At 41.8% G+C, this 13,275-nt stretch overlaps 1 protein-coding gene across 2 annotated transcripts in view; it reads left to right on the forward strand.

Moving 5' to 3' along the window:
* rasgrf2b (Ras protein-specific guanine nucleotide-releasing factor 2b) overlaps positions 1-13,275 on the forward strand; it is a 102,623-nt gene that overhangs the window by 31,194 nt on the left and 58,154 nt on the right. For both annotated transcript variants that reach the window (XR_006955584.1, XM_047015432.1), the window contains exon 16: positions 6,614-6,862. Coding sequence is in view for 1 of the 2 variants with exons in the window: in XM_047015432.1 (XP_046871388.1) it covers positions 6,614-6,862 (249 nt within the window). In the remaining variant the exon portion in view is untranslated. The remainder of the gene's footprint in view (positions 1-6,613; positions 6,863-13,275) is intronic.

Raw genomic sequence — 13,275 nt, forward strand, 5'->3', positions numbered from 1 at the left:
ACAAGGTGACACAGAGGAAGCCTTTGACAGAATGGAGAACATAGCAAGAAATATGGTCAGAGAAAGCGACATAGCCACCGAGTTTGCGGAGCAGAGGGTTCGCTAAAGAAGAAGGCATTTTGACGAGGACACAGAGGATGACCAGATCGAGGACAGCAGACGCCGCTTCAAAGCGGATAGTTATTTTTACATTCTCAATGTTTTTGTGGGGCAGTTTGAAAGTTGATTTTTAGACTTAAAAAAAATGGCCAAACTGTTCACAGTACTCTGCCCAAAACAGTTTGAGCACCCTGACGCTGAGGAGAAACTACCAGGTACGAAAGCCAGAGAGGTGCAGCCCACGCAGTATCACTTCAACCTACAAAAAGAAATGGTACAGATCACTGGCAATTTCCCCGGTCCCTGGTCTCACAGCCTTGACGATCTGCCTTTCAAACCTGGCAGTCCCGCTCGGCGAACAATTCTGATCCAACCAGAAGCAAGCTCTCCGTTAAATTATTCTCCAGCTCCTGGATGTCTTTTCAGACCAACTAGGGAGGACTACCATGGCCCAACAAGACATCCAGACCAAACCAGTAGAAAAGGTGCTCCTCAACTCCTACCACATGCCAGAGGCACGAGAAGTACCATTCGAGAGGAGATGGAGAACGTGCTGCAACTGAGGGTAATAAAGGATTTGCACGGTGCCTGGTCCAGCCCTTTCGTCCACGTCACTAGTCCGGATGCTACGTATTGATTCTGTAATGACTTCCAAAAGTTAAATGAGGTGCCTATCCCATGCACAGCCTTTGTAACTCTAGACAGGTTGTTTCACTACACTGTACTCCCTTTCGGGGTGCACAATGCCCCTGCCAAGCTCCAGCATAGGATGGACTGGGTGCTGAGACTGCAACAGAAAACACATACATGTACTGCTTAAATAGATTACATAGTCGTGCACAGTGGAGACTGGACCACACACTTCCATTACCTGAGAGGAGTATGGTCAGCATGCCTGACGGACAACTCCAAGAAGTGCTTCCTAGGTCTGGAGGACGCTTACCTGGGGTACTGTGTTGGGTATGGCCTCAGTTACCCAAAGTTCATGAATAAACAGGTAAAGTCATTCCTGGGATTGATGGGGAATTAGCAAAGTTTCATCCCCAGATTTGCTACTTTGGCTGGGCCCCTGCACGACTTGACCAAGAGAGACCAGCCCCAATGCATGGACTGGTCGGACGCCACGAATGAAAACAAGGTGCTCAAGCAGGCCCTCTGTCATTAGCCAGTCTTTGTCACTCCTGACTTCAACTCCCCATTTGTAGTCCATACAGACACTTTGGAAGTGGGCCTTTAGATCTGTCCTTTCCCAACACCAAGGTGACGAGGAGCACCCTGTCACCTATGTCAGCAGGAAGTTCCTACCACATGAAAGAGCTTACTCTAAGGTGGAAAAGAAGGCCATGGCCATCAAGTGGACCCTCAATAAACTCAGGTTATACTTGCCCTGCAGGACGTTTACATTGGATACTGACCATGTGCCCTTGAAGTGGATGAGTGTAGCAGAAGACACTAACATCGGGGCCTAGAGGTGGTTCCTCATTCTGCATGACTTTGACTACCAGGTGGAGCACCGGACGGGGAACAGGGTGCTGTTGGCCTGGGCACTGGGACCCCGGCTTTCTGCTGGGGATGGGGTAGTATGGAAAACCAAGTTACTGCATTAATTCAACAAATGACTTAAATAGCCTTGTAAATACAGATTGTTGCCTAAACGACACTCCCTGGGCACATTGGCCTGACAGTTTGCCTTTGATTCACGCTGCAGGCAAACACATCAACAATTATGGCCGCAGAACGTGTTACGTTTTCGGCGTGGGAATATTCACACTATTTCGCTTTCATTGAAGAAATTGGAAGAAACAAGTTAAATGCAAACTGTGCCGCAACAAAATATTATCTAATGCCAAAAACAGCAATTCAAACTTTTCGAAAGTGGCCACAGAGGAACGAAGCTGGAAGCTAGTGAAAAATCCACTCGAAACCATAAGAGAGAGGACGACCCGTTTCCACAACTCGCTACTGAAAGTAATAGTAAAACCAAAGTGCGAATTATACAGTGGCAATCGGGGGGGTCAACTTCTTCTCCAGGGCGTAGCGTAATATTTATGATTACAGGTAAGCACGATTTATAAATGTATCGACCCAACCCGACCTGTTGTGTTTATCTCTTTTGTGGGGGTCCAAGTCTTAATTAGGAGTGTCAAACCCCCCTGTAATTCGCACATTGAGTAAAAGTAATATAATAAGTATTATAATAAGTTATGATATTACTTTGTACAGAAAGTAATAATGTAACTTAATCACACTACCTTTACTGAACAGTAATAAGTAATAAATATAGCTGCAAGCATCGATGCGGGTTCCTCCTCAAAATGGCAAAATATTATAAAAATGTACATTGTAGAAGGTCAAGAGTTGGACAACAAGAGAGCAAAACGACTTTATGTTGGGTCAACTACAATAGGCTGAATGGGGATTTGAACTCATGAGCATAACACATGAGCATACACACCAACTGTTGACAACGGAAGAGTAGAAAGGGCATAGTATTAGCTTTGGTCAGCTTTGGGACAAAGGTTAAGAAACGGTTGACATTTCAAAGTGGAATTGCATGAAATTGTGCATGGTATTTCATAATGATGTCATCCTGTTTAACTAAACAGATATTCAAATTTAAGAAAGACTAAAAGACTGCGGCTTGATTCAAACCTACAACCTTGTACTTTGCAGGTCATAGTCCCAGTCCATTGAGCTATTCTCAGTGTTGAATATTGTCCTGTTCAGTTACTGTACAAAAAAGTAAGCTGTTTATTCTGTGGTAAGAGTTGTTAGATTCAGCCAAAGTTTAAACTAATCAAATTCAATAATATTTTTAATTGTTGATGGTACTTCAGAGTGATGTCATCTTGAACCCAATAAGGTATGAAAACCATCAGTCAAAATGATATTGGATTTATTGACTCAAAGATATTGAGGCAATGTGTACATTTACATAAATACACCCCTTTCAGACATTTTGTATTACATTTCTCATTCCATTTCACCCTATATAAAAATACACCTGCCCGCACACTATCCCCCAATCCATGCCGTTTACCTCCCTCCCAGCACAAGTCAAGCCAAAGCAGAAATGCTGTAGCGGACGCATGAATTCAGACTTCGACCAAAATTTGCCTCCCACAATCAAAGACATTGCTCGCAACACAGTTTCCAAAATTTCTCAAATATGGCTTAAACCGCTTTCCAGAACCACAGTCATCTTACAATGAAGAATAGCCTCATTGGCATAAGGTCTATGGCACAGCCCATGATGATCTCCTTGCCAACATAAATGTATGAAGGCCGACTCTCACTTACATTACATTTAGTCATTTAGCAGACGCCCTTATCCTGAGCGACGTACAGTAGGTACAGGGACATTCCCCCCGAGGCAAGTAGGGTGAAGTGCCTTGCCCAAGGACACAACATAATTTGACATGGCGGGGAGTCAATCCTGCAACCTTCTGATTACTAGCCCTACTCCCTCACCGCCTAGCCATTTGACTCCCAGTTCCCATTAAACCACACAACATGCACTCTCAGGGTGACCAACAAGATTATTTTAACTAACAAACTACAATATCACAAACATCTAACTGAACGAACGCAACAACTGAAATCCCTTAGCTGTTGTAACCAAACTATTTACCACAAGTCTTGGCGTTTTTTGACATGCCGCACTGCATGCTGGGTACCCAAGAGCGCTGACGCTGATGATATAGCTGTGCTCCGACTGTGTGATATGACGAGATGCTACTGACGCGCTAAGGTCCCGGCGTCTCCTGAAATGTAACGCGTCTTTCTGCCTTGAAGCTGCGTGTGCATCATCATCAAGACCCCATGTATATGTCAAGATAACATCCAAGCTAACAATTTCCCCAAATTTGACTGCAGCTTTGTATACCATATGTACAGTGTTATGGTTGTTTGAGTTAAACAACTTGCTTAATGAATTCAATGGCTGTTAAATGTCAAATCCAACTATACATTTATAAAAGAGAGAGTTCCAATCAAATCTGAATTCTTTTTAAACCTAGAGGTTTAAAAGACAACCTTTGCCTAAAATGACTGATTTAGTCTTTATTTTTTACTCTACTCTTAAGGCATAACTATGTTTAACTTAATGTCTGCGCCTCTCTGTCACCAACTGTCTATGGAGTGGGGGTGGGGGCTTCACAGGGTGTCTACAGGTGTAAACAAGTTACATTTAAGACTTTTTAAGACCTTTTAATACCCCTTCCAATTGAAATTAAAGACCAAATTTACGATGGAAATACAGATCAAAAGTTCAAGTTCAAGTCTTTTATTTGTCAGGTGCACAGAGCAACACAAGGTTAGACTGGGCACTGAAATTCTTAAGACAAGACAACGCAAGCACCTGGCATAACACACCATATAAGTACACAGAACAAATTTACATCTATGCTGAGCTTAGATAAGTGAACTTCCTAAATATACAGATAGCAATAAATAAAGCGACTATACTAACCCTAACACTAAAACTTCCTAAATTACAGATAAAATAAATAGTACGCTATACTAACCCTAATACACAAAAAAAAAAAAAAAAGAAAAAAAAAGAAACCTAATCTAACCTAAGTGGAGTACAGTGCAGTAGTGCAAATTTGCAGATCAGTGACTATGTCAATGACCAAACAGGAGCCTGGTGGCGAGGTACAGTAGTGCAATGTTACTGAAAGAGCAACCAGTAGCTGAGAAAAAAGTGGAAATATACAGTCATCTTCCCAAACACTGATGTCTGTTCAATATGAACAGTATGGTAAAATGACAACAATCGGTTGAGTTTAAATACATTGACTAAATGTGTGTAATGCGAAAGGATAACACAAAAATTATAAAAATGTCCTAAATTATATTTTTTATTATATAATGGTGGAGCAGAAACTAGCAATTCCATGAATCCCATGGAAACAAAGGCAAATGTGTGAGATGTACTGATGTGGACCACAAATCATCCAAGAAGCAGTACTTCTCTTGAGTGGTTTTTATTCACATGACTAATCATTGGATTCAGGTCAAAAGTCTATAACTTGAACTGGTTTCATTACTTAAGACACTAAAAGTCAGCAGCTTGGCATGCTGGGACATGGAGAGGATTAAAAATTTCGACTTTCATCAAAGTAAAAAATGCTGGTTTGTCCTTTTTCATCAATATCTTCAAAAAAGCAGTCTGCAGAGCTACTGTGTCTGTGGGGTGACTGTCTGTCTCTGGAGGGGCAAGCAGGGCCTGCAGGCAGGGGCAAGCAGGGCCTGCAGGCAGGGGCAAGCAGGGCCTGCAGGCAGGGGCAAGCAGGGCCTGCAGGCAGGGGCAAGCAGGGCCTGCAGGCAGGGGCAAGCAGGGCCTGCAGGCAGGGGCAAGCAGGGCCTGCAGGCAGTCAGGGCAGGCCAGCTGGATGAAGCTGTCCTGGGGTCAGGGCTGAAGAGAAGCTGTCCTGATTCTGATTCTGTCCAGCTAGAGGGGGGTAGTCCAGCAAGGGATCAGTGTTTCTCTCAGCATCCTCTGTTGAACTCTGTTGAGCAGGCCTCTGCATGACCCTCCAGACCTGTAAAAGTGAAGAAAGGATCCATGTCAGTTGTGAAAAATGAAGCTTTTTACATCTACACTTGACATAAACTTCAGTTTTGACTGTGAAATGCAGTGGCATTACTTGAATCCAAATGTGTTGAACTGATGGAGCCCGGCCATGCAAAGTCACTCAGAACATTTGGCTCGATTCCAGGCTCTGGCAAGAGTATTTAGCTCTAAACTGGTCAAAATACACATCTGACCAAAGACCAGCTCGACCTTTGCCTGTAAACAGTGATTCTGACTGTCAGAGACCTTTAAATAGGCTGACCGAGTGAAACTAGCCTGGCTAACGTAGGTCGCTTTCTCAGGAAAATGACAAATGAAATAAGCTTGTTTTGAAAGATCCTATATACTGGCTATCTTCAGTAGACTCTTGTCTACAAAAAGCAGCAGCCTGACGCACCTCCCTGACGTTTTAGGACTAGAATTTAGTGAATTACGATATCGTTTACACACTACCAGTGAGTGAGCGAGCCGAGTCTGTCACTGGGGCAAAGTCAAAACAATGTACCCCCGGGACGCAGTCTCACTCCACTTGCAAGTTTTCCACAAATCACAAAAATAATCGGAGCATCTGGCTAGAAGCACAATTCCTACATCTCCTAAAGGCTTCCCTCCTCGAGGTTTGGTAACAAACAAATTTTTGGTGTCGACCGAACTGTGAAATGGTGAACTTATGAACATGACGCGACCAAAACATGGCCTACCGGAGGAACCCCAACTAATATATTACTTTTTTGAGTAACTTCCCCCAACACTGGTCTTGAGGTGGCTCGCCTCGATTCCCCCTCAGTGGTTACCACAATACACACACCCACACACATATGCAGTCATCATTGTCTTAATTACAATTATAGTCACTTCAGATGATTAAGCTTGAAAGATACTGTAGATGTTTCACAAGTGCTTGGTTGTGGTTGTGTGTGTGTTTGTGTCCATCAGATCCGATATGCGTCTTCATAAAGATGATGTTGACATTTGCTTCAGCAAGACGCTCAACTCGTGCAAGGTCCCCCAGATCCGGTATGCCAGTGTGGAGCGGCTGTTGGAGAGGTTGACAGACCTGCGATTCCTGTCCATAGACTTCCTCAACACATTCCTACACACCTACAGAGTCTTCACCTCCGCCTCTGTCATCATGGACAAGCTGGCTGACATCTACAAGAAACCTTTTACCTCCATTCCCATCAGGTAACACATGCACACACACCTTGTTAGACAAAGTAAAGCATTCTACAAACGTAGTAAACCACAAACGTCATTCAAATCTGCAGCTTTTACTGTAATAATCCAACAAGTGTAATACATTTCCCGCAAATGTTATAATTATTTTGTTTGCTGTATTTTGTTAGATTTGCAGGAAGGTGACAATCTTCAGCTTAAAAAATGTTTTAAACCTTCCACAAATTGAATAAATCATTAATAAAATACTAATCTGCAGCTTTTACAAGTTCCTTAAATGTCTTTAATAGCCACACCATTCTTCACACATATTGTCCACTAGGTACTGGCCTGCTTTGACTAATAGTGTTTCTCCATCATATTAATTCTGGGTTTTATTAGAAAGCCAAGAGTAAAAACAATTGGAAAAAACAGTCTCATGAAAGATTTACAACCAATAATTGTTACTCTATACAAACGTTTAAGTACAAATACACCTGCTTACAGTTAAACTATGCATAAGTAGGGTAAGGACTAAAAAATATTGGTTGTCAGTAACAGCTGGATAGTATTTATTCTGGGGACTCCACTCCACCCATCCTTTTGTCAAATATGAATACCTGTTTGGAGTCAGTGAGCAAATTTTTTGAACAGAATAAATGGCTCTCCCAGGTCATGTCCCTGGCCAGGCCATGAATGAGCACTTGAAATAGGCCTTTAGAGACTGTTGTGACTGCCCACTGCTCCTGACTGCCAAATGAGGAAGGACAATGGCAGAAAATGACAGAATTGCTCAGGTGGACACCCTGACATGCAAGAATGTGTTCAGCCTCTCCCTGCATATCTGTGTGTTCACTCATTTTGAGATAAATAAAAGGATTGTTGTTGTTCTTCTTCTAACTTATATATGCTAACTTTTTGCTGACATTGAATAGACAATTGAATCTTCAACATTTAGAAAACAAATATGGATTTATTGGTTCCAAAAGAGAGTTTAAATGAGCTACATTATGTTTCGGGTGGAGTACCCCTTTAAACACTATTGAAGTTTGAATCATTTAAAATAAAATGTGTTTATGATCAAATGTAAAACCTTTCGGCGAAATTTGCAGTTTTGAAACCAAAATAGGTGGCCTATCTGAATCGTGATTTTTTTTTTTGTGGGGGGGGTTCATATTCAGTGAACTGCGAACAGGTGCAGAAGGGAGCGCGAGTGCATGGAAATATTAACGCGAAGGGCCTTGCATCACCAGTGCAGACCACCATCAGAAGCTGAAAGCACTCCTGGCCTCTGCGATTTACCTGACTGAATTTGGTGAATGATGGTTTCAATAATTTTTATATTTTCTGGTATATCTAAGTTAAGTTACCCAGGAGCTCTGTTGACATAGACTTAGCTAACGTTAGCTACAGCTTGATGAATTGAGTCATTGAACACAGCAGGAGAGAATGCAACGTTAGCCAGCTAGCTAAAGCTTCGGTGGAAAATTAATAGCTAACGCTACCGTCTTTGAAGAGGTAGATTTTGAGGTGAGGGGACTGACAAGGCAGAAAGTAAAGTGGTCCACCGTTCTACAGTAGCAGACTGGCCATCGGGAGCACCGGGAGAATTCCTGATGGGCCGAAGCACTTCTGGGCCGGAGGGCCAAAAATTGCCCTACAATTTTTTTTACTAGCCTACTAAAAAGATTTCGGCAGAAGATCGAGCAACGCGGTCGGCCAGCAACACGGTCGGCCAGCAACACGGTCGGCCAGCAACACGGTCGGCCAGCAACACGGTCGGCCGGCCCCCCTTTCCCCCAGGACGGTTGGTCTATTCCAAATGAATGTATGCAGCCCTTAATGCCGCTTACACACAACAGTGACACTGACAGATCGAAAGCCAGCTATAAAGGCTAAAAAAGATGTAAAACCAGGCTAAGAAACGTAAACATAATTACCTTCATTAGACAATGTTTTACCAATTTGACAAACGGCTATGTTTGTTTGTTTTACATCAAGCTCCAAAAACTATTTTTCGCTCAAATCAGCCAAAAACATTTGCGCGCTCACATTAAGCGTGGAAGTTCCTAACTGGCATCACATCAGGCACAGAATTTGCATGCATTAGCAGGGCGCTCGCTGTGGTAGCGTATACGGGACTGGTTCTGGTGGGCCGGTCTGGATCAAAGTCCAGGGCCTATTTTTACTCCCAGCCCGTCCCTGCCGTTCTATCAAGAAGACCTGCCAACCTGTATGCAATTTGTGTAGCGGATACGCATTTTGACTTCAAAGTACGCTGGTACTTGTATTGGCTGTCAATCATGATGGAAGAGTAGACATGTTAAGTTACAGCATGTCCACCATCTCTTGTGGGGGTTATGCATTAAGCCATTTGTGGTGCCCTTACCAGATTGTGCCTCATATACTGTAAATGTTAGATGCAGTGACAGGCTGGCATGAAATGGCTTGCATAATACTTAGTAAGGAGGCCATAATAATTTTTGAATCATGGCTTAAGTTATGTTTCTCCAGCTCTCCCCAGGTTGGCAAAAAAAGTATCTTAAAATGCATCAGATTGATGTTTTAAAATATGGAATATTTAAATTGTTTAAATTGCTTACGGGGGAGCATGCACCCGGACCCCCTGGGTAATATCCTTCTCACCTTTTTCACCCCTGACCCGTTTTCATGCCTGATTTATGAATGTTTTTTTTTTATGTATCATTAAAACGAAACATTTCCCAATGTTTAAGATAGTCTTTAAAAAGAATCTGGTGAATTTGATGTAGTATAATGCAGGAAATAATCTGAATTCCCCTCTACCTAACGTTTGCGTAAACCAAAAATTGTTTGTTATATATTATAGGTTATGTTATGTCAGGGATGGTCCAAGCCTTTATGGGGCCTTAAGCAGAATTGATTTGGTGGCCCCTCCGAATTTGTATAATTACCATTAACATAATATATATACTTTTTAAATTAAGATGTAATTTAATGTGCTCTTGGGGGCCCACTGGTGGCTACCGGGGCCCTAAGCAGCCGCTTAGTTCGCTCATGTCGTGGGCCGGCTCTGTGTTATATCATAGACGGTTTTCGGCGACGCGTCATCAGACCGGAAGTCGCCATCTTGGAGGCACTCCGCATCACAACAAAGCACTGGCACTGAAGTATATCCCGAACGTCGTCAAGGAAAATTGTGAATTATTGCCGTGTTTCAGGTTGTACAAATAGGACAGATCGTGAAAAACATGTGGTATATTATCGACTTTCAAAAGTTATTAAAAACCAGGGAAAGGAATGCCAGAGATTGTCAGAGGAAAGGAGGCCCTTGTGGTTGGCAAAGCTCAACCAAGATCTACGAGGGAAAAATCTGGACAGCATACGGATTTGTTCGGCACATTTCTTGTCAGGTATTGTGAAATGTTTATTTCAGCGGCTCAAAACTAATTTTCTATTGTAATGATAATACTTTTAATAGTACATAGTAAAAACAATAACTGCTTTTATTGTTTTTACTGTGCGCTTATTTTACTGTAAAGCTGACGTTGACATAATATAATTCATATCAAACTACTGCATGTGTATGGGTTCGGCGAGAAAACCAGGTAGTTAACAATATCGAGATATCCAACTGCAGGCAGAATCACTGGGTTGTCACGGATCCAAGTAGAGGGAGCTAACTAGTAGGGATCTGCACCGCCAATAAGTCCTAATTTCTCAAAATATCGACCCTTTTCTTGTGGTCCAAGTCCTTCCCTATATGCCTTTGGATCTTGGACGCGTTTTGATGACCATTTCGGTCGGTTAGACATGGCTACAGTTGTACCTAAGAGTATAAAATATACGTTATTTGGTTGTACTCCGTTCAGTTGTTTACACCGAGTGCCTCCAATATGGCCGCGCATCCGGGTTACCACCCAGAATGTGACGTCGGTGAAAACCCTCTATAGGCAATGCAGGTTTGTAGGATAGTTATTTGTTAGTATAGCCTACATGTATTGATATGGTCATTACAGTGCAAAACTAATGCGCCTGTTTTACATCGTCAGTGTTACAATGTACTACTGTTTAGAGTAACAGTGTGATTAAGATAACCTAACGTATTAGCAACAATTGTTTGCATAAGCAGTAAGGAATATAAAGTTCATATTGCCCTGTTCACAATTCTCAAAATGTAGCTAGCTAAAGCAATACATTTCAACTGTGTGTCTAATAAATTGTTGTGTGTCCTATCAATTGTGATTCAACTCGTAAATAATGTACTTGATGCTACAACTGACAGTGATACTGTATGCTGCACGCATTTGAAAAATGTTCTTGCACGGTTGACACACGCCTGTCAACCAATTCGCACGCTCTCACGTCAAAACTTGTATTTCTCAGGCAACCAAGTAGTCCTGCTAACGTTGTAAACAGTAATGGACGAGGCGCAGGCACACGGAGTGAAGCAACATAGACGCGCGAACACCCATGAAAGCTCGTCTCGGGGCTATTTATCTTATTTTAGTTACAGTATAAGTTTAGCTAGGTTGTAAATACTGAGGATTGCCTACCGAAGTAGAGTTAGCCAATGTTGTTAGCGATGCTAGCTAACGTTAGTTTGCTAGCTGTAGAACATTTCACTGGGTCTTGCAGCGCTAGTTGATTTACTGAAATTATTATTAAATGTTATGTTCTACTAGCCATTTGCCTACTTGAGCAAGTCACAGTATTTCAAAGCCCTGATAGTGTAACTGAGACGACATAGTAAATAATTCCTCTTTCAAGTAATAAGCCCCCGTTCAAGTGTTGAGCATTAAATTAGCTGCAAGGTCTGTAGAGATCTTGGGACAAAGCCACTTTTTTTGTGTTTTGCTAATGCAGAATTCGTTCAAATAAAATCGGTAAAATATAATCGTGAAGTAACGTGGCATTTTATTTTGTTTAAGTTTTAACTTGTCCAGTGGGGCAAATACATTTCTCTTCCACTTGCCCTACAAAAAACCAGTAGCGGTTAGAACCGAAACTGTACTGTCCTGTAGCTAGTGGTACAGTGCCTCCGCTGGCACAGGACAGTAGCTAGTGGTACGTGACAGCGCCTCCACTATGGAGGATTATAGGGGCCAAAACTAAATAAATAAATACTTGGATAAATAAATAATTATATAACACAAGCCTTAAATAAATGACACAAAATATATAAATGTTACATGTATTTGTGTGTATATATATATATGTTTACGTTTTCATGTGTTTACATTTATTCATTTATACTTACATTTATTCATTTATACTTACATTTATTTATTTATACTTACATTTATTTATTTATACTTACATTTATGTATTTGTACTTACATTTATCCACGGTGAAACTTCCTGCAGCAAAATAAATCTGTCGTCCCCCCGTCACCAAGTCAGGGGGCGGGTCAAAGCCTCTGATTGGTGAATGAACAGTATTACACACCAGGCAGGCTCAACCAGTCGATCAAGCTCTCTTCAAGCTAGAGGGATCCTCTATCGCCTCACTCTACAGCTGCTAGGGGTGTGCGACACTGCACGATGTGGTATAGATCCGATACCAAGGAGTAAATACAAGGCCAGTATTGCCAATACCGATACTTTGGGCTTAGAAAAGCAGTGGAGGGGCAAAGTGAGTTTGAGCGAAGTTAGACGGTGTTTGCACAACCACTATGATGTAAAGGGAGTTGTGTACTCAGTGTGGAATGAAACTTAAGTATCGATCTTATCACGCTATCAATCAGGCTATTGATACCAACGTTGGTATCGATAGTTGCCGGGTTTCCCAACCCGGCCACTGTCGGTCTTAAGATCGATATGCCCACCCCTATGCTGTATCATCTCGCTGAGGATCGTGAACACATTTTCATCGATGTCTGTGTCAGTTAGGGCCAATATCATTCCTATAATTTCAGCGAAGCTCTCAATATGATGAAAAAAAAAGTGAACTGGCAGGTGCCTCCATCTCTTCAGCTTCCGCCAACATTTCGACCACTGTAGCATTCAATATTTCATTCATTGAATCCGCACAAGGTGCTGCCACCTTGGAATAGTCAAAAGCAGTAGATTCAAGTTGAACCACCAATCAGAGGCTTTGACCCGCCCCCTGACTTTGTGACGGGGGGACGACAGATTAATTTTGCTGCAGGAAGTTTCACCGTGGATAAATGTAAGTATAAATACATAAATGTAAGTATAAATAAATGTAAGTATAAATAAATAAATGTAAGTATAAATGAGTAAATGTAAGTATAAATGAATAAATGTAAACACACGAAAACGTAAACATATATATATATACACACAAATACATGTAACATTTATATATTTTGTGTCATTTATTTAAGCTCTGTGTTATATAATTATTCATTTATCCAAGTATTTATTTATTTAGTTTTGGCCCCTATAATCCTCCATACTCCACTGGTACATGACAGTCACTGTTCTGTTGATAGTGGTAC

The sequence above is a fragment of the Hypomesus transpacificus genome, unplaced genomic scaffold, assembly GCF_021917145.1.
Source record: "Hypomesus transpacificus isolate Combined female unplaced genomic scaffold, fHypTra1 scaffold_30, whole genome shotgun sequence".
Taxonomy (NCBI): Eukaryota; Metazoa; Chordata; class Actinopteri; order Osmeriformes; family Osmeridae; genus Hypomesus; species Hypomesus transpacificus.